The following is a 21,192-nucleotide window of genomic DNA, read 5'->3' as shown; positions in this document are numbered from 1 at the left end:
GAGGGAGGGAAGAAGGGGGGGAGGGAGGGACGGAGGGAGGGAGGGAAGAAGGGGGGGAGGGAGGGAAAAGGAGGGAGGGAGGGAAGAAGGGGGGGAGGGAGGGAAAAGGAGGGACGGGGAGGGAGGGAGAACGGGGGGAGGGTCGAACAAAAACAAGAGGAGCATGACCAATGGAATGAGAAGATAAGGAAACAAAAAGACCAGGAAGAAAGAAGAAGAGTGATAAAGAAGATCACAGACAAGAACGTGACACATTATTTTTCTTTTTCTCAATCAAAGGTTATTGCAGCAGTAGAATTGTCATGTCGTGTGTGGGGGCAAGGGAGATATTCACAGAGGGGCAGTGAGATGACGATATGGACAGTATGTGGGTGACTTTAATGTATGGATGGCCTGTAGGGTATGCCCTGGGCATGTCTTTGAGAGGTGGGATCATTACATGAAAGCGGCCACAGTAATGTTCTGGATCAAAAGCATTACTGGAATCGGTTAATGGGCCAAATGCAGCAGATGTAAGCTAAATGAAATCCTGGTCACAAGAAGACATCCTTGGATGCTGGTTGCGCTAACCGTACAAAGTATGCAGTACACCAAACACCTTCCAACGCGGAAACGACAGCCAATTACGTGCTTTTGCACCTTCGCACGCCTGGGCACACTTGCTGAATGATAGCACAGGGAGGCTGGATATTGGAGGCGTCCCTGTGCCGTGCGCGCTAGTCTGTGAAGGCCTCTGGGAAGGATGGGGGTCCGGAGATGACCTGATAGGTTTTTTCACACCTGGGATGATGCAGCGAGGCAGAAACAGCCCTGCCTGACATCAGTCCCTCAGCCCATCACACCGTGACCACTGGGGGATAGGTGTCATGTGCAGATACATCGTGTTAAACTCACCAAAGAGCCGTCCTCCCCCCCCCCCCCCCACACCGGTGCATTGATACTGCAGGTAACCCAACATCAACAGATTTCACCGAAAATATAAAGAGACTCTGAAACGTATCTTCTAATGGTTTTGTATGTCTATATTTATATCGATGTATAAATCGAGGAGGTTTTAACCTGGCATAGCCTGTCCCATCTATTTTCCGAGGACGTTTTAACTGTTGACACTGTGGTGAGAAAAATCCAATTTGTCCGAGCTGTCGGAGAGGTCACGAGGAGGCTGCCATGGTCTCTGTGTGTTTGGGATTCTTTCCTCGACTGGTCAATCCTGCTCTAAACTGCTCCTCTGACCCCAACACTTCTTACTGTTAGTCGAGAGGCACTATTACCAAGCAGGATTGACAAGAAGAAGCATGTTCTTTGCCCGGAGATTTCGGTATGAAAGGACTGCAAAGGCTACGTGATAACAAAACAGTGATCGTTTTGAACACTTCGAGCATGCGAGATCTGAACTGACAAGGACCAAGTACGGTGACAATAGCTTCCTTTCCCAGCTTGTTACCTGCAAGGACTTCAGGAATAGAATTCAAACATGTCCGTTGTCACGTTGTCAGGCAGTTTCTACGAGGCAGGCATCTAGCTACTTCCCTCGGGTTGTCTTGCGTTGCGTCCTTGTTTCCCAATTCAAATTCTAAACTGTTAGTCAACACAAAAGCAGGCCACATACAATTTGGTACAGGTTTTTTCGTAAATTTTGTCCATTTGTCACATCTGTATTCAGCTTGCCATTGGTGCTGTAGCTGGTATAAGCTGGCTTTCGTTGGATATCTAACGGGTTTGGTTCAATCTCCTGTTACCTGCACCAGGCCTATGCTTGAGATAGACTAAGTGTTTCAAAGCAAATAGTGGTGTTGTAGTTAAAGGCACCATTAGACCCAAATGACGTCCAGAAGCGAAATACCTCATGCTCTCTCCTCCATGCATCCAATGAACACGCACATGCACACACACACACACACACTCACACACACACACGCACGCACACACACACACACACACACACACACACACACACACACACACACACACACACACACACACACACACATACACACACACACACTCACTCTTCCACCTTGTAAAAACCCTTGGTGCCTGACCATGTCTGGCCATGTGCTTGCATGCAGGTTGCTGGCTTTCCTTGTGACAATACCTCTAGACGATTGCTAGCTGAAAGTGCCAGTGTAGCGGAATACAATGTCCAGCTTACCACCTCCCCCACACACAATTCATACATCCACCAGGACACTAAAAGGTTAGTTAAATAACTTTCACCTTCACACCGCACTCAAACACTCATGCAATTGGTTTCCTGACGAGAGAGAGAGAGAGCTGTAGTCCAGATGCCTGGGACCCTGTCGGCCCGACCGCCCCCTCGCACACACACACACACACACACATCTGGAGCCTTCCAGAAAAGAGGGTAGAGAGAGCTCCATTTCACTGCTATTATACGTCGTTTTCCCGCCCCTGTGTAATGGGAGCAGGCGGCGCCTCATTAGCCGTGGCTAACCCAAAATGTAGCTAATCAACGGGGGGGGGGGGGGGGGGGGGGGAGAAGCCCCCTTAATGGTTTCATCATGGTGGGATTCGGTCGCCGACGGAGACGGGAGGGGATCTTGGGTCAGTGATTGGAGTGGAGGCTGTTACCTTCACACCCTCGTGTCTGGCAAGGACATGGTAACGGACGATCGCAACCAAACCTTCACAGAATATTTACACCCCAAAGATACATAGCTCCCTTGTTCTTCTTCTCTCTCTCTCTCTCTCTCTCTCTCTCTCTCTCTCTCTCTCTCTCTCTCTCTCTCTCTTCTCCCGTGGAAAACGTACAGACACATGCATTGACTCACTCACTCTCACACACACACACAAGGTTATTGGAGAAAGATAACAGTTGAGAAAGTGGTGTTTTTGAGCGGTCTACTTTAGACGTTCTATGCCATCTCCCTTGCAGGCCATAGTACCAGACTCGCTTGTCCTCGTGTGTCAAATACCCAGACTGCCCCTGTCATTCCAGCCGGAGGGTTTTTTCCACCCAATTTCAGGGCTCATTTGAAGGGTGTGCTGTAAACTCGGTTCCACATACAGTACCAATCTAGTGATCTATTGTCCTCTCTCTCTCTCTCTCTATTAGTCTTACATCTTAATGAATCCCACGTGTAGGCACTGAGAGGGTACAATTAGGTTGTTTTTGTGAAGCACAGCATACAAGCGCAGGCCCAGGTAAACATTTCCCTGAACTGTGTGAGCAATATTAACTTTTTTTTTGGGGGGGGGGCCGACAAGCATGTGGCAGGCTTATTGCTGCTGACTAAGTCTACATCAGGACATCTGTTTCCTGCTCAAACCCCCACAAACGTGTGTTTGGAAAATTGACAAATGCACATGAAAGAGCCATTTTTAGCTTGGAAGGTTTGTGATACTTCAAAGACCATCACGTTAGTTTAAGTAGTAATTTCTTTAAGATGTGTGGGGAGATTCTTTCATAGGGAAAAGTCCCAGGACCCCTACTTCACTCAAGCAAAGGAACACTCCCTTTGGAAAACAAATATGAACCTGGTCTTGTATTCAGAATCCAAAGTTGTCACCCAACAATGTAAGCGAGCCTTTTTCAGAATCTAGCTTCGGATTTTCACATCCTAGGGAAATAATGACGGGTTGACTAAATGATAGAATTTGAGACATTTGGAGTTAATGATAGGGCTTTAAATGTTGCAGTGATCTGGATCCGAAAAAGGTCACCAAAAATACACTTCGAACGATGCCAGCATGAAAACGGTACGTATAGGCTTTTACTACACGGAGGACAGATAGAAGTTGAACCCAAAAGTTGCAAACTCATATGAGGGATTACAATCTATTTAAAAAGAGATTGTGGTTTAATCTCTTCTGTATAAATTCTCAGTTAAGTCCCACCCGATGCGGTTCATACTTGTATTCAGAACAGATGTTTGACATGAATTGTTTTGCATCAAAACAAACAAACGTGTCCCTTCTGACCCAATCTGAGCTCTAATGCTGCTGCTGATAAAATCTGACACGTCGGGATATTGCTCGTGTTGACTGAGATCCTGAAAATAGCAAATTCAATACAAATCTATCAGCATTAGGGTTCCAAATAATAATACTGTGTTCTCAAATCAATGGAAGACACCAGACTAAAAACGTAGATTATGTGGTCAAATGAACTGTGTAATTAGAATCCATGGAATAGGTTTGAGAAGACTAAATGAAGGGACATTTCAAAACAGAGTTCTTTCACATCACTCAAAAGGTGCGTTTCGATGCCCCATTTTCAGGCCCCCACGCCTATTTTCTCTCCAATTTCCCCCCATTCAAGCATCGACATAATTGTCCCTGTTCAGTGGATGATAAAGGGCTCGATAGTGAGGTGTTCTATCACAGACGGGATCAATTTCTGAAGCTGGGCTAGGGGAAACCTGTCAGCTTCGCGGAATGCCCCCTCCTCCGCCGTGAATCGATACAGCAGGACGTCGCAAAAAAAAACAGAGTGAAAATGGAAGACGGGGGAGAAATATTTTCCTCTCGTCTTGTCTCGCTCCCCCCCCCCCACCCACATGGCCAGAGGCGAGCACACAGACAGAGCCGCGCAGAGTTTGTCATAGTCTATTATCAAGCCCGCGACAAATATGCTTTTAATGGAATAGGAAAAAAAAGAACGGGAGAGAAGGTCATTAAGATGGAGCTAAATCAATCTGGCTAAGACAAGTGCAGGAATTGGAGCTGAAAGTCGAAGGTCTGTCTTTGTCTATAGGTCTATTTCTGGCCAAACTCTCCTGCCAGCCCTCCAACAATAGCATTGTACATAAGCCAAGAAATCTGTAGAATACATGCATTCCCCTAATTCAAACTCCCTATTGTAAGTACACTGGCAGATCAGTGCATACTCTAACAATATCGAACAGACATACATGCAAGCTATTTATCACCAATGGTACACTGTCTTCAGAGTGTGAAATCCATGAAATGTGAGTGTATAAGCGTGGCTAATACACTGTATGGCAGTGTTTGTAGTAACTGCGGGGAAAGTTCCACGTCTTGCCTTGACGACGGAGACGAGAGAGAGAGCTCCATATTGTTGAGCTCTCTGTGCTTTAGCCGTGTCCACCGGGATGATGAGAATTTTCACGGCGGGGTTTATCCCCTCGTTGTGTGAGTGGCAGATCCCAGAGCGGTCTGATCAATCATCGCAGCGGCACACACACCGCTCACCCTTGACCATGACCAAAGAGATGCCCTCTCTTTCTCCCTTTCTCACCCTCACCCTCCCTCACACATCTTCTATCCTTTGCTTTTTCTTTATTTCTTTCTTTCTTTCTTTCTGTCTATCTTTCTTTCTCTCTCTCTCTCTCTCTCTCTCTCTCTCTCTCTCTCTCTCTCTCTCTCTCTCTCTCTCTCTCTCTCTCTCTCTCTCTCTCTCTCTCTCGACCCTCTGTTTGGTTATTTCTCCATTTCTCTCCCACTCTTGCTATGTTTATATGTTTTAAGTTTCCATCTCAGTCCTTTTGCTCCTTTTTCTATGTCTCTCGCCCTCATTCTCTCTCTCTCTCTCCCCCGGTTTCTCTCTCTGGGATATAAATATCATGATTGAAGAGAAAAGAAATTGAATAAAATTAGATGAAAGCAGCTCTATACAATCACTGCACTACTCATAAACACCAAAGCACCATTAGGTAAGGTTCCAGTTAGTTTAGCCCCATTATTTTTGGAACATCTCCACCTTAGCACATATTTCAAATAAAATGTCTGAAATTGGAGACATTATGTTCATTTCTCGCTCCTTTCTCACACCATTACGCCAAATGTGCTAGATAACTTGCCTTGCATGTCAAGAAAACCATAAGCTTGCGGGTGAAGATAGGACTAGATACGCTGGTTCTTTAGAAGGGAACCTGATGGTAATCTTCAAATCAACATGCAACACATCTTCCATTGTCATGTGAGCCCACATCCCCTCTCTTCCATTCCCCAGCCAGCGGAGGAAAATCCGGTCTCATTTACACAATAACAATAACGTGTTCGCCCAAGCGTGAATGTAATCTGATTGGGTGATGGTGCTAACCAAGGAGTAATGGAGCGGAAACCCCAAAGAACGAACGCTTTAGTGAGCCATGTTCTTGACACCAGTTACGCCTCACATCTCCTCACAAAAGGGACCTCTGGTACGCCCAAATCTTCCCTCCGCCGAACAGTCTCTACTCTACCACAGTGATGCCCCGGGTTGAGTCTCCAGGAAAAAGCAGGGAGGGATTTTCACTGGGTGTCAATGATAGCATTCAGCAACTGTCCATCCAATGCTTGTTTAGGGGACTGTTAGGGTGAGCGCAATTAGCTGAGCACTTCATTGGCCCTCACGCCAAGGAAGTGAGATGGCTAAAAGTACATGGAGACAAAATAAAGTCTAGTTGTGGTTCCAACATCTAAAGTTTCCAGTCATAATCATTTGGACAGCGTACCAACCAGGTCACAATCCTCATTAATCCTAAAAGAAAGAATATTATCATCTATGAGCTGTCAAAAAAAGAGAGGAGTTCTTTTTAATAAGGCAATACGGCAGGACGTTCTCCTACAATCGTTTTTGTAACATACAGCTCGGGGGGAAAAATAATTTTCCTATTGCGGTTCTCACCAAATCATCAGACTGGATTAAAAAAGGCTACATGTGAGAATTTAATATAAATGCGATTAGCATTAATCTAACGGTGATGTAGTGATCACCGTCGGTGGGCACCCATGCCTGGGAGGCAGGCTAACTCTTGGCTTAACCTTTCACAGCCGTAACCAGACACAATGAAGGCGCTCGAAACCGCGACGCCGAGCCGCGCCACGGAGTCGCCCAGGGGAACGCCAAACTGGAGCAGGGAACCAAAGCGCGGCACAACACCTCACAAGCTTTTCTTCCTCTCACCTAAACTGGGAGGCCACACGCCTCTTTAAAGACACTCCCACCCCCCCACACCCCCCACCCCCACAATACTCCCAACCCGACCTCACAGCAATCCAACAAGACTAACTCATGAATAACAGAGCAGAGCGTGGAGAGATCTGTGTTGCCACGGCAACAGACCCAGATCCCCCCCCCCCCCAGTTTAGTCAAAGTCGGAACTTACACCGGGCGTAAGGAGTGGGGCATAGGGGAGTGGGGGAGCGTCAGGGGAATGGTTTGGCTGTGTTCGTCTGGGGGGGGGGGAGGGGGAGTAGGGTCCAAGTAAGGTCAGAACTTCACCATAGAATACAGATCTGTCACGTCTGACCTATGGCGAGGGCTCTCTCTCTCTCCCCCAACCTTCCCTTTTTCTTCTGCCATTCTTCCTGCATCAGCCAAGGAGAAAATAGGGAGACACTGAACCATGACTGCCAATCACCCCTGTTGCTACTGATATATTTACATGTACTGCTGGCAGGCAGTGCATGTGTGTGTGTTTGTGTGTGTGTGTGGGTGTACGTGTGTTTTCTGGGTGTGTTTGTGCGTCGTGTATGCGTGGGGGTGCAGGGTGGTGGTGGGGGGATGGGGGGCAGTGTGACCTGTGGAAGCAGGGGGGGGGGGGCAGAATCAACACTTGTTCATTGAGGCAGCCATGGATGACAGAACAAATTAACGCAGGTGTCAATAATTCATCCGAGTCAGGATTCCCTGGCTGGGAATGCTAAATACCAGTTTCCGGGGGCTATGCTCGCTCAGCGGGCTATAATAGGGCGGCAGCTGGGAATGAAGCAACCACTGTCCCACTTTCGAAATGCCACTGCCTCGCACATTTACAGAGAGATGACTCAGGCATTCGGAAAGGACGTTAGCGAAGCCTCATTGACGCAACATTCGGACCTAGCCAAGGGGCACCGCGGGGAGGCAGTCAGGCCTGTGAACAAGGCTCTCCGGTCCGAAGCCAAAACCAGACAGACCCTAGCTGTGCTACAAAGGCAAAAGAGGATGCAAATCGGTAACTACTCTGTAACGACTGTTAGGGGGGAGAGGGGGAGCGGTTCTGAGCATCCGTCCACCGCTGTGGCCAATCGTCTGTTAGCACCGAGAACCCACGGAGGGTTCCGTGACAGTGACTGTCAGAAGGACGCTCCCATTGTTTTGTCCCCCCCCCCCAAAACGGCTCGTTTTATGAATAATTCACGGTGCAGCACCTCTTTTGCGATGGCATCCGCGAGGCAGTTCCACATCCATCTATATGAAAAGCAGCCCGAGACACCTGCCTGAGAAGCTCCTTGCATTAGCGAGCGGGCTGATCCTGGATACAGGGCTGGTGGGCACACAGGCAAAACGGCAGCCATCAGCGACTCATAATCAAAATAACGCACAGCGGCGATGTCGCCTGAGGAATACTGATGATACCGGTACACCCTGCAGCCCCCAACCCCCCAACTGCCCCCCCCCCTCCCCCAACCCCCCCTTCCTAGTTCAATCTCGCTCCCTAGCTCTCTATCTTTATCTGTTCCTTTCGCTTCCTCTATCTTTGCCTGCTGTATTATCTGTCTGCCTCTGTCCAGTACCTGTCTGCCTCCTGGCCAGTCTGCCTCCTGGTCGGTCTGTATGTCTGTCTGCCTGTTTGGCTAGCCTGTCTGTCTGTCAGTCTGTCTGTCTGCCTGTCTGTCCTGCTAGTTTATCTTCCTGTTTTGTTTGTTTGGGTATGTTCTCTTGGTTTGGGGACCCTAAAACGAAAACTGCTCAACAAAGAGCTCAGAGAGGAAAACCACTCATGAGGCAATTCAAATCCTCAGGTAGAATTAGCGTCCCAAGGCCCAGGAAGAACACTTCCCCAGAATTAGAGGAACATTATCAGCTGGGGCAGCTGCTGTATTGTGTTGCCCTTCATTTAGCTTCACACTAACTACTTCCATACATTCAGTCCAACTGTGGTTCTGTCGTTCAGAGACCATCTTTTTTCTCTCTTTCTCTCTCTCTCTCTCTCTCTCTCTCTCTCTCTCTCTCTCTCTCTCTCTCTCTCTCTCTCTCTCTCTCTCTCTCTCTCTCTCTCTCTCTCTCTCTCTCTCTCTCTCCCTCCCTTTCTTTCTTTCTTTCTTTCCCTCCCTCCCTCCCTCCCTCCCTCCCTTTCTCTCTCTAAAAGCCTGCAGATCACAAAATAGGAGAGACAGGTCGGACACTGCCAAACACTCTGGTAATTGATCTAACTTAAGGATTTTTGGTGCTCCTCTTTGGCCAAACACAGGGTACGCAGGCTGCAATGCAGGAAGGACGCAGAGGATGCAGCGGCCATCTTGAAGGTCGATGCCAGTTCATTGCAATGGCATATTAAAAAAATGTAAAATGTAAATGTAAATATTAGGATGAACATAAAACCCACTTACACAAAGCAGAGTACATATTGATTGAAGTCCACTGTGCAGTATAGCAGACAAAACTTCATGGGTGCTCTTTCATCTTCTTTTAAATGATCAGGACAACAGATTTCATTGCTTCTGAATGGAACCCGATTCTCAATGTGCTTTGAGAGATTCATGGTTTTAATTTTCCATACTCGCAGCTTTACGGTATAGTGAAGGTTAGGTATGAAAGCCTGGACTTCCCAGCTTCCATCTCTGTGTTGTTTACTAAGTCTATCTCCCAACGGATTCGACAGCTTTATGAACAAGACTCCGAGAAGCCAGTGCAACAAAGCAAGAGAGTAAAACCCTTTGGGCTTCCAACATTTGAATTTATTGACCCGCAAAGCTTAAGTGCTATGGGCCAGAGACTGCTTTGTGTTAAAAATCCAACCAATTTTAAACTGAATCTGCCAGATAGCCAGCCTCAGGTTCATACTTGACGGCTGTTATTGGCATCGCACCACCTCCCTAGAGCTCCTCCCAAGGAGTGCAGTATGTCTTTATCAAGCACCCTAACTTAACAGTCTTTTGTTTTCGGTGGAAGTACCTTGATGATGAAGTGGTCTGTTTTCATCTGAGTTCTCTGTCTAGGCATGAGCATTCCCGGTCCCTTGTGAGAGGCCTCGCCCAATTGTCTGGGATTTGTCGAGTCTGTTTCCACTTGGAGTTCGACATGGGATCCTCAGTCCATTCCGACGAGCTCTTTGTTCTGTTACGTATGTCAAATTCGGCTCCACCTGGGACCTTGGTAGCTCCGAAAGCTTGACCCAGATAGACCCGCACCGCAAGACACAAGCTCTCAAAATGTCAACAATCTTCAGTGGGTTAGGTTCGTTTTTTTCTTTTCTTTCCTATCTTTTGAGCTATTCACTCAATACAGACAGACGGAGAGGAGAAAAACGTACATCTTGATAAACGGCAACAAAAGGCTTCCTGTTAAATATGGATAGGTAGAGGTTTGTAAGTATGCACCAAGGTCATTTTCTGTGGATAAAGCAAGAGGGAGATGATAAAACCACATATCTAATATATTGCAAATCAAAGCCCACGTTTTATGTTTATCCAAAATGTTTCATGTACCCCAGCTTCATGTATTGTCATAACTATAAAAGCTAATGATTTGGTTTCCTCAGGCAGCATGTAAATGTATATACTTGAGGGATCCCAAAAGATCAGTAAGTCACTGAGTGATCTCAGATAAACACACTCAGAATACAGAATATATTCAGGCGTCCCCATATCGTCTGTCTCAAGAACCCTCTCTCAATGCACTCGACCAGTCGCAACCACATAGTGGATAGGTGATGGAAAATGTAATGGCTCCTTCAGCCCTGTAATGGTGAAACATCTTCTGTCCTCCAAGATAAATGGCATTCCATACATTTCCAAATTAGACCTTTGCGTACAAAAGGGTAAAAGTGAATACTATATCCCCACCTACCATTTCCACCATGACACCTCCAGAGTAGGTCATGTCTCCACTGAGTAGTCCAAGTAGCTCTACAACCGTTGTTAACCCAGTACACTCCCCATGACCCGGGACGGTAGAAATCATCTGGAAGTTTCCGTGTCTTAATAATTCATACCGTATTACAGTTGAGTTGCCAGGGCATGTGTTCAGCCACAACCAGACGAGGGGGGGACGGCTTCGGAAAAAAACGAACAGAGAGAGAGAGAGAAACAAGAGCGAGGGAGAGGATCGGCTGAGGAGACTTGACAATTTGATCCTGTCACTCACAGATAAGCTATTTGCATCCCAAACAAAATTCCGTGAATGTTCCCCAGGAGACAGCCTACGATGTTCTTATCGTTTCTAATCTGACGCTTGTGGAAATACAAAGACGGGGTAGAAGAGGGGAGAAGGGGGGAGTATTAGAAGGCTTTTGTTACTGAAAAAAGGATAAGCTGCCTTAATACAGAATATCAGTCGGGGGGGGGGCGATTCATTAAATGGATGAGGGGCGGAAAAATGGAACGAGCATCTAACTGATCTAATTTCCAAAAAGACTTAAAGAGAGCTTAGCGTATGGCCAGAACATGCTAGAAGGGGCGGTGTGGTCGGAGCGGCCGTGATGCTGCCAGATGAGGTGAGGCGGACAGGGCAGGGCGGGGAGGGACGGAGAGGAGAGGCCGGTGGACATGTCGACTTGTTGGGCGTCGGGGTGGTTCCCAGACTGCAGATGTAGTTGGGCTCTGATTCGCATCTCTCTCTCTCTCTCTCTCTCTCTCTCTCTCTCTCTCTCTCTCTCTCTCTCTCTCTCTCTGTCTCTCCGGGCACTCCCTTCGTCCCCTCTCTATCTCCCTCTCTCTCTCTCTTCCTGCATCTTTCTCTCCCCGTCTCGCTTCCTCTCTGCGAGGACAGACACAGAGCCAAATGGCTGCAGATAAGGGCTGCCGATGAGCCTCCTTTCAAGAAAAGGGGCTGAGAGATACCGTAGCTGCTCGGGGGCCAGGGAGCCCCTCCCACCGCATTGACAGCCACAAGACGAATCCCAGCATGCCTAGCGAGCCGATAACTGCTCAGGGCGCCGTTCCACCGGGACGTGCTTCCAATACTGCTCGAGACCTGCCGGTAGGGACCCGGGGACGGAGGGGACTTTATACTTTTAACGGCTCTCTATCGCACCTCGCGAGAATTGCAATCAGGCCAGAACTGCCCCACTAATGCTCTCCACATTGGCCACGGCTGATTGAATTAGTGGCGAGTTTGTAGCACCTTCTGCAGTATCCAAAGGCACTATTAGCAGTCTGATGATAACTGGCCCCTGGCCAGAGCACTGCCGACAGCAGATTGGAGGGCGGCATGGCGGGTAGGGGAGAGACGGGAGATCTAACATCTGCTTCAGCCCCTGTCAGAGGGGCATAATAGACTTTGACAGGGGCGGATGTTGAAGGTACAGGTGTTTTATCTGTCAGTCTTCCCCAGACCGAGCCCAGTGCAGGAGCCAGAAGCAACCTTCTGCTTAGAAACGAGGGATTTGGAGGTTCCTGCGAGCTTCTTCAACCTCCTGGCAGAAATGTTTTAGGGGTAGGTGGAGTAGGGGAGTACATGTGTTCATTCGGGGGATGGAGCAAAGCAAATGGGTCTTGGGGTACCCCTTACTGCCTCTGCCAGCAGAGGGGGCTGTTGTGCAGGTGATTGCGTCACCACCCCCGCCACCGCAAACCACCAAAGAGGCTGGATATACGGCCCTTCTGAACACTGATGAATAGCTTGGGCAGATTAGGGCAATTTATGCGCTTTCCTGAGGCAGTGTGTATAAATCAAATAGGGGGCGGGGAGATGGCGGGGGGGGGATGTGTGTGTGTGTGTGTGGGGGGGGGGGGTGCCGCGATGGGATCTTGCACCCACAACGAGTCGAAAGCGCTCAGCTCCTACAGATGCTGCCTGCGGGCCTGGTGCGTTCGTCACTGCCGCCGCTGTGTGCTGTTGTCACGCCCTCCCGCGGTCGCCGTCAGCACATCCGGCCCCGGGGCGGACGGCCGTCAGGCCCCGCCCTGGGAGGCGGGGCCAGACGCCCTCCAGTCTCTCAGACCCGACAAGCCGAGAGGCTCTCGTGAGCGCCACTTTTGATTGTCGTTCGGGCTTTCCCCTCGGTGACTAAGAGGAGGACGAGCCAGGTGGATGGCCTCGCTAAAATGAGCCAATCGAGGCCCCTCAACGCCTTCAGCCACCCCCCCCACCCCCCTTCCCTCCTTCCATTCTCTCTCCACCTCTTCATCTCTCTCTTTCTCTCCGCTCGGTATGCCGAGAGCGTGTTTTATAGTCTCCACAGCACCCATGCTCTCTGCAGTGCCAGCACTTCTAAGACCAGGAGTGGATCTTGGTCCCAGGAGCCGGATTGGGAAGAGCTATGACTGCTGCTGTAATCAGGTGCTGATGCCCTGCATCCTATCCCCCCCCCCCTTCCTCCTCACCCCCCCCACCCCCTCATCTATAGATTCTCCCCCCCCTCCCTCTCGGGCTGTCTGATGCTCTCCTCCTCTCCTCACTCCCCCCCATTGCTCGCTCTCTCTCCCTCTATCACGCTCACTTCCTCCCTCGTTCCAGCCCTCCCCGTCTGGGCGCCTGCGTTCGATCTGCTCAACTGTGACAGGCAGACGTGAGGCTGTTTAGAATGGGACTGGCGAGGCAGAGAGACAGAGAGAGAGAGAGGGAGAGAGAGAGAGAGAGAGAGAGAGAGAGAGAGAGAGAGAGAGAGAGAGAGAGAGAGAGAGAGAGAGAGAGAGAGAGAGAGAGAGAGAGAGAGAGAGAGAGAGCAGCAAGAGTGAGATAAGTAAAAGAAGTGAGACACAGAGTGAATCATCCTAATTTAGCTCAATGCTCAGTGCAACTCCAGTCAGCCAGCCAGCCAGCCAGCCAACCAGCCAACCAACCTTCTTCACAGTAATGAATGAATCCCCGGGCACCAGAGAAGCAGCTATTACAGAGTGAGTGCAGGTGTCACTGACTCTTTCCGGAAAGATTATGGGGCGTTTACAGTCTGGGGTTCAGGCTGAGGAAAAGGTGGGCGTTATAAGCACTTCTGTACAGCGGCGTACTAAAAGTGGAAATAAAGGTGTGCTGTAAAAAAAAGATACGCCTTATACTCCTACATTCAAAAATTAACACATCAAAAATTCTCGAAAATACATTTCTGGAAGATGAGAGTAACTGTCTTCGCCGTGATAAGTGTGTGTCCCTGTACCCTGAAGGTACGAGAAAATGCTTTTTTTGCTTTCAAATCTGCCAGCCGTGTATAAATCAAACGACACAGCGTCTACCGTGAAGTCTCCTAAACAAAGAGAGAGGTGCGTTAGCTGACAGAGAGGGTCACGTGACCAGCCGTGCTTTGGGGTTCAAAATGCCCGTCCCGGGAGATATATGTGTTGCGTGGGCCGAGCAGATTGCCTGTTGGCCAGTGGGCAGACCTTTCAGATGACATCTAATCTATCGTGTTGTGAATGGCTAGGTGAGGAGACCTGCCCATGGACAGATGCTGTCTATTGACAGGGTAGGATATATTGATCTCCGTGAGTAATGATTCCCTTTTGGACCGAGCCAGTAAATACAAATAGCTTTTTGAAGTTTCCTCGACGTGTCTCGGCTATAAACGGCCTCGAAACAAATGCATGTCGTTCGTCACACGATCCCGTTTCCATTCGCGCTCTCTCAGACGCAGCGGAAAGATGGCACCGCTACGCTAATGACCTTGTTGTGCATTGAAGTACGCATTGAAAAACATGATCCAGTGGAGAGCTGTGAGGCTGATGATGGTTGGGACTCGGGCCTGGATACCGACCATGGCCTCTTGACTCGAGTTCCCTGGATGAGGCCATCTCAAGTGTCTCGTCCATAGACGGCTAATGCACCATGAAAAGGCGCACGCATCTTACGAAACACAATGTGTTACTGTGATCTTTTTCCTCACATGTGCCCTCTCACTGGAACGGGCACATGGGATGCACTTTCCCCCTCTCTCTCTCTCTCTCTCTCTCTCTCTCTCTCTCTCTCTCTCTCTCTCTCTCTCTCTCTCTCTCTCTCTCTCTCTCTCTCTCTCTTTCCAGGAGACCAAGTAACGTCCCAGAAGGTAATTAACACTGTGTGTAGATGGAATCAACACGCTCAGGAATGAGAGAGTGGCCCATGCTGGCTTTTGTGTGTCCATCAAGGCTCGGCATTGCTCTCTATAAAGGCAGCGATCCTTAACTCTATTAGCTTTTGTTAGGCGGTGACAGGAGCAAGGGGCTTGCTATGAGAACACAGGATGGGGGAGGTGGGGGCGGATGTGGGGAGGGGAGGGATCCAGGGGACCTAGGATCAGGATGCCTGGCATCGTCAGGGGTAACACAGTCAGTCACCCCCAACACCCTCCCCCCTGTGATCCCACACGGGAACGTGTGATTGGCGGACAGGAGCCCGCTGAGGGGGGGGGCTCCGGTTAGCGAGGGTAGCCGGACGCCACCGTACGACCCTCTTGCCGCGCTGATTGTTTTTGGTCGTCGGGTTCGACACTCAGCGCGGCGCCATCTGGGCTGCTCTCACGCCGGGCTCCGGGGAGGCGCCGCGCTGAGTGTCTGAGAAGTGATTAAAAAAAAGGAGGGAGGAGGGAAGAAGAAAAAAAAAAAAACAACAACTCCAGGATGATCCGTCCATTCCCAGAGCGAGATTAAGACAGTAGCAGTGGAGTCCCACAGCTTCCCTAATTGGTTCCCACTTCCCTCTACGTTTTTTTGTGTGACAGGCTTAATGAAAAAATTCCTAATGAAATGGACGTAAGTCTGACTGATGTTTCAGTCATTAAAAGGTCTTCAACTTCCACAAAGGACAGAGGGAAGAGAGGCTCAATAAAATAAAGTTTGCAGGCTGCGGGGAACAACTGTGACAGAAATATGGCCGGCTAAGTAACTAGGCACTATGTACTGTAGCTTCAGTACATGCTACAAACGAGACCCAACTGAAGGCAAGCGAGATTTGACGAACCAACAGACCTTTTCAAAAAGCAAAATTATAATTTTCAAAAAGAAAAAAATATTTCCCCTCAAGTTCGTCCCAACAGCATTCCTTTCAATCTCAAGCCCCTAATGGCGTGAAGTCATGATTTTTTTAGCCAGCAGTCATATTTTGTTGAATTTCTACCCCTTATTTAGATTTGTGATGCATGCACACTCGTTTAATGATATTACACGTTGAACCGAACCCTACACTCAGTGTCTTTGCAGTTCAATGTGCATCCCACAGGACATTTATGTACCGCATTCTGCTACAGTATACTTTCAACATAAAAGACCAGATGCGCTAAACAAACCCCCGGAGTTGACTCATACAGTGTCACTCTAACGACATTTTATCTGCGGCTGTAATTGAATCGCCACCACTTTATCAGATCCTACGGTTAGTGTCGTTCCGGATTGAGTTACCTCCACGCCTGCAGTCATAGCCCCGCCTGCATGTGGACACTTGATCCAATCGGGATCTCCCCCCACCCATATGCTGATAAACGAATAAAGCGACAAGGACATGAATCAAATCACACAGGCAGCCATCCCCTCTGTAGTCCCCCTGCACCACCTGGGTAAGCCCCGCTCAGTACCTACTCACACACACACACACATACGCAGGTACGTCCACACAAACACGCACACAAACACGCACATGGAGCACCGGAGGCCAGGGAGTCTGATTGAATAAAACCCAACAGGAGGTTGGGGGGGGGGGGGGGGTAGGGGGAGAACAGGCAATGTGTGTGATGCGGAGAGACAAGTAGGTCTGTTCTCTGATGCCTCCCATCTCCCAGCCTCTCCAGCTGTGATGAGGGGATGTACTGTACTGTGCTGTGCGGCTCCACCCAGGCCCAGCGGTGGAGGTGCCCCACCCGCCTAGTGGAAGGGGACGTGCCAGCTCTGAAAAGCTCCCTCTGATCAGCTTCGCAGCCACAGTTGATAAGTTCTTATGTCATGTCACTGAATGGGAATCACAAAGCTAGATATGGTTAAAAGGCTTCAACAGTTAAAAAGGGGCACATTTTCTCCCCATCCTACCCTCCTATAGATATCCTATATTATTCCGACGATTTCGAAATCCTAAACTATGGCGTAAAGAGAATTTTTCATTTAGGAGCCGAACTGTTGGCGACACACGCCACTGTTGCGGGAGCCGAATTGAACTGCGACTCACCGAATGCAAGTCTTTATCTGTCAGACCCAAACGACACGCAAGCGGTCGGCAAGTGGATCCGTGTCTGTGAGTCCCTCCTCGCAGAGGTGGCTTCTGGTGCCCCCTGAGAGTTGGCTTTTGCCGTGAGGAAGCATTGAGCAGTTGGTCGCATCTGGGCTTCTCAAAGCTCTGTCATTGCGTGGGTTATCCGACGTTGCCCAGGGAAACACAGTATTTTTCCTGCACATATACTGTACAATTTATGCTGCAGACCGTTCCAGACTCCCCTCCCTTGCCTGTCTAACAATGGGCGGACCAGGGCCGGTGGGATGAAAAAGGGTGATTGTGTTTGATAACCGGAGGTGTGATGTCGGCGGATGTGATGTCAAGAGGACGTGTGATGTCGAGAGGAAATGATGTCACGGGCGCGCGTGTGGTTTCACGCCGTGTGTCCCTACCTGGCTCCCGTAGGATGAGCTGGGCCATGGCCTGGGCGTTGCCTGCCTCGTTTTCGGCCACACACTGGTAGAAGCCCTCATCTGACTTCACCAGACCGAGGATCTGCAGGTTACTGCCCTCCTGCAAGCACACAAGAGACATGCTTCCTTCAGTCATCGTCGCACGGATGAAAGATCTTAACCAGAAGCCTCATTACAGTCAGTTAGGTTAGTGGCTTCATCCCCAATGGAGCCTGGATCGCAGTCGAAAAAGTCCCTGTTCTTGCCTGTGAACCCCCTCAAGGAGAACCCCACAGGAACAGACGTAAACAGCGCTCGACAAACCAGGAGCTACGGTCGCCGCCGCCACACCGTAAATTCGCACCTGGCGGCGGGAGCACCTGTCAGAGCGGCGCGGGGGGGGGGGGGGGGGGGAACACTTACAGCGATCTGGAAGTAATCGCTGGGGATGACTTCCTCCCCGTTCTTCATCCAGCGGACGGCCGGCGGAGGGTTCCCCGTCACCGTGCACTCCAGCTCGATGTCGGTGCTCTCGTAGGCGTACGTGTTGGTGGGGTAGTTCAGGAACTGGGGTGGCACTGTGGGGGGGAAACACACAGGAGGACAGACCTTTTTTACCCGACGCGTCGCGACTCTTCCGTTAAATGGTAAACGGACTGCGTTCACGTAGCGCTTTTCTACCTTAGCGGCGCTCAAAGCGCTTTACAATGTTTGCCTCTCATTCACCCGTTCATACTCAAACTCACACACCGACGGCAGCGAGCTACCATGCAAGGCGCCGGCCTGCCCATCGGGAGCAACTTGGGGTTCAGAGTCTTGCTCAAGGATACTTCGGCACATGGCCTGGGAGGAATCGGGGTTCGAACCGCCAACCTTGCGATTAACAGACGACCCTCTTTACCCCTTGAGCCACAGCCGCCCCCTGTTAAATATCTGAAGCTGTCAGTCTGTGGTACTAGACCTACTGACCGGGAGTGCGGGTGAATGTTTGGGATATTTTATTGTGTTAAGCCTCTCAGAATATGCATTTACTTTACTCCACATATCGTAAACTCTGCGTTTGGGCTCCTGCTAAATAGCAAAAACAGTGAAAAAGTCATTTAAGACTGCGTGACGTGGGGATGGAACATTCTGGAGCACGGTAAATAAACATAACGTTTGAGAAGCCCTTAAGAACCCATGTCTTGTAAATAGCAGGCACAGGTCTTTGTTTATGCTGGCTTCGTCTGAGCTGTGTAGCTTGTTAGGATGTCACTCATTATTTTGCTACATCAAATTGCAGACAGATTGCGAAATCCGCCTTTCACAACTTCTCTTTTCTGTGTACATCCAAATCTTGTCTATTTTGGGATTTCACTTTTAAGGAATATGTTACACTATTGAATTATTTCAGAAACTTTATAACCACTACCGTTTGATTTAGAGGGAGTAAGACTCAAAAGCACTTCCACAGAGAATTAAGTATAGATTTTTCTGCAGGGGAATAATTAATCTGTTTCCTATTCTTCTGGGCTCACTTTGTGTGTGGATTGTTGCTTTACAAGTCAATAATGTAGCTTGTTCTTGTGCTGCACTGGTTGGTATGAGGTAAATTAGATAGTAACCACAGAAAACGGTGAATAGAACAGACAGATATAAGCCAGCAAAGCCGGATGACATCAGAGTGTTTATTTGGAGACACAAGACAAAAGAGTGAACGTGTGAAAGAGAGTGAAAGAGAGAGAAAGATGAGGAAGGTAAAGGGTAGAAGACCCCCCTCCCCCCTACCCATCATCCACACCCCCCCGCCACCCCCCCCCCCGTCCCCCGAGGGATATAAAAAGGTCAGGAGGGGGGAATGAGAGTAGTGTGAGAGGGACTTCCAGAGCGTTCACGTGTGGGACAGAGTGACAGTCAGTCACATCTCTCTGTCTAACCTCTGCTAGCTTCTCCCGGGGAAGGTGACAGACACCGCCAACCCCTCTGTTTTACTCCTGAACCACAGTCACTACTCTGGCAAAGCCGTCCTCAGGCAGAAAACAAAACAGGAGGCATGCTATTATCGGTTTCTGTTTTTGTTGTTATTTGCTTTTCACCGCAATGTATCACAAAGGATTGAAGGGGGCACAATATAACACAGAGAACGAGCCCAGTAGTCTTGAGAAAGGGAACTGTTGTCTTTGAACTGCTGGTAAAATAAGTCTGTCAGGAAATAAACTGATGCTAAAGTATAAGACCCCTAGAGTAAAGTCAAACCGAAACAAAATATTGTGACAGATGATAAAATAAATCCACTGTAGGCACATCGCAGCAAAATATATGTCTCAAATTCAGATTTGATAACCATCTACGGTATGAAATTTGATAACCATACAGAAACTGTTCAGTCAGTTGTCAGCGGAAATAAGCTCATATTTATCTTCAGTGTAATCTTCTGTAAAATACACGAAAAGGGAGGCCATGGCCGCGGACAAGCTAAGAGGCAGAGGAGAACGAGCCCTCAGGCTACAAAACCGATGCACCATTCCTCCACACAAGTCGGACGTCATCAGCCATAGCCATCCACTCCATCCGTCCACAAGTATTAGGGGTTTGAAAGGTGAATACTGGGGATTTTCTATGAAGTGTGAACGGCCGGCAAAATGTCTGGGGGCCCCCAAGGTGCAACCCAAGATGCCCTGCTTCACCAACCTGTTTGGCCGGGGCAGGCCGTGTTGCATCACACGACGCATCAATATGCCATTAGCCATGCTGGTGTTACTTTATCAGAGGAGTATTGCACTAATTAAGCACTAATGATTTCCTTTAAAACGTAGTTGCAACATTTGCACTGGGGGCTATCTTCTAAACAGCGATTACTGGTACCAACAAAGTCATTAACTAACTATGCTGTTACATCTTGACTGAATGGTTACTGGAAAAAGACAATCTTTCCATTACAAATATTTTCTTAAAAGACAAGCCACTCAGTGGACCATTTCAAAAAGAAGATTTGGAACGTCTTGTCTGCGAATGTAAAACAAACATGCACTGCGCACATACACACTACAAATATATATTTTTCGATTAACAAATACTTGAAAACACTCTGGAAAAAATACAGCACAAGCCTTTTTCTGGAAATGATATTAACATGACAAAACAAACCTTGTATACGTGGCGGTTTAATGTGTGCTGGCCATAATGATTGTCCTTCTCCATTGAAATGTAAATCTCCACATCACTCATTTGAATAAACATCTGGCATGTGGGTTTCCAAGCATGGTGCCTCTGTAATGACTTCTCCCGGTGAGGGGGGGGGGGGGGGGGGGTACGGTGGGGTGAGGGGGTCCTAGGGGACGGTGACAGGCTGCCGCACTGCTGGTGACATTTCAGATGGCCGCCTCCAATCCGTCCCGTTTGGGGACTAGTGTTTGTTTGGAGATGGGCTCTCACTAAGTGGGGTGGCTGTACCATACAGGGGGGGGCTTCAGTTAGGTAAACACAGTGCACAGCTCCATTTTAATGCACATGCTCTATGTAAATGAGAAGTTGTTAAGAAAATGACGGCGGCTTGGTCTTTCTATTTGCCTTCCACCCGTAATCATCCATTATTAATGAAATATGGAGAGAGGCATGTATTAAGTGACACCTTATCAGTTATTCCGAGGGAATTAGGATCGCAATTCAAAGAAAGGAGTTTGTCCAGTTCGAACGACATTGAAATGCTCTTGCAGTGTGTGTTCATTAGAGATGCCCTTTGTTTTGCACTGCTTCCCATGAATTATGCAGATGTTTTGGGAAAATACTGTTATGTGCCACATTCCAAATGCTCCTGGTTGG

The 21,192-nt window shown here is 48.8% G+C and overlaps 1 protein-coding gene across 1 annotated transcript in view; it reads right to left on the bottom strand.

The window, feature by feature from the left end:
• Positions 1-21,192, bottom strand: part of dcc (DCC netrin 1 receptor) — a 132,568-nt gene that overhangs the window by 45,715 nt on the left and 65,661 nt on the right. The window contains exons 6-7 of the mRNA XM_062484829.1: positions 17,815-17,969; positions 17,392-17,512 (exon numbers count right to left, since the gene is read on the bottom strand). Of these exons, the coding sequence (XP_062340813.1) occupies positions 17,392-17,512; positions 17,815-17,969 (276 nt within the window). The remainder of the gene's footprint in view (positions 1-17,391; positions 17,513-17,814; positions 17,970-21,192) is intronic.

Source organism: Osmerus eperlanus, chromosome 18 (genome assembly GCF_963692335.1).
Source record: "Osmerus eperlanus chromosome 18, fOsmEpe2.1, whole genome shotgun sequence".
Classification (NCBI taxonomy): Eukaryota; Metazoa; Chordata; class Actinopteri; order Osmeriformes; family Osmeridae; genus Osmerus; species Osmerus eperlanus.
This window is presented reverse-complemented; position numbering and strand designations above follow the sequence as displayed.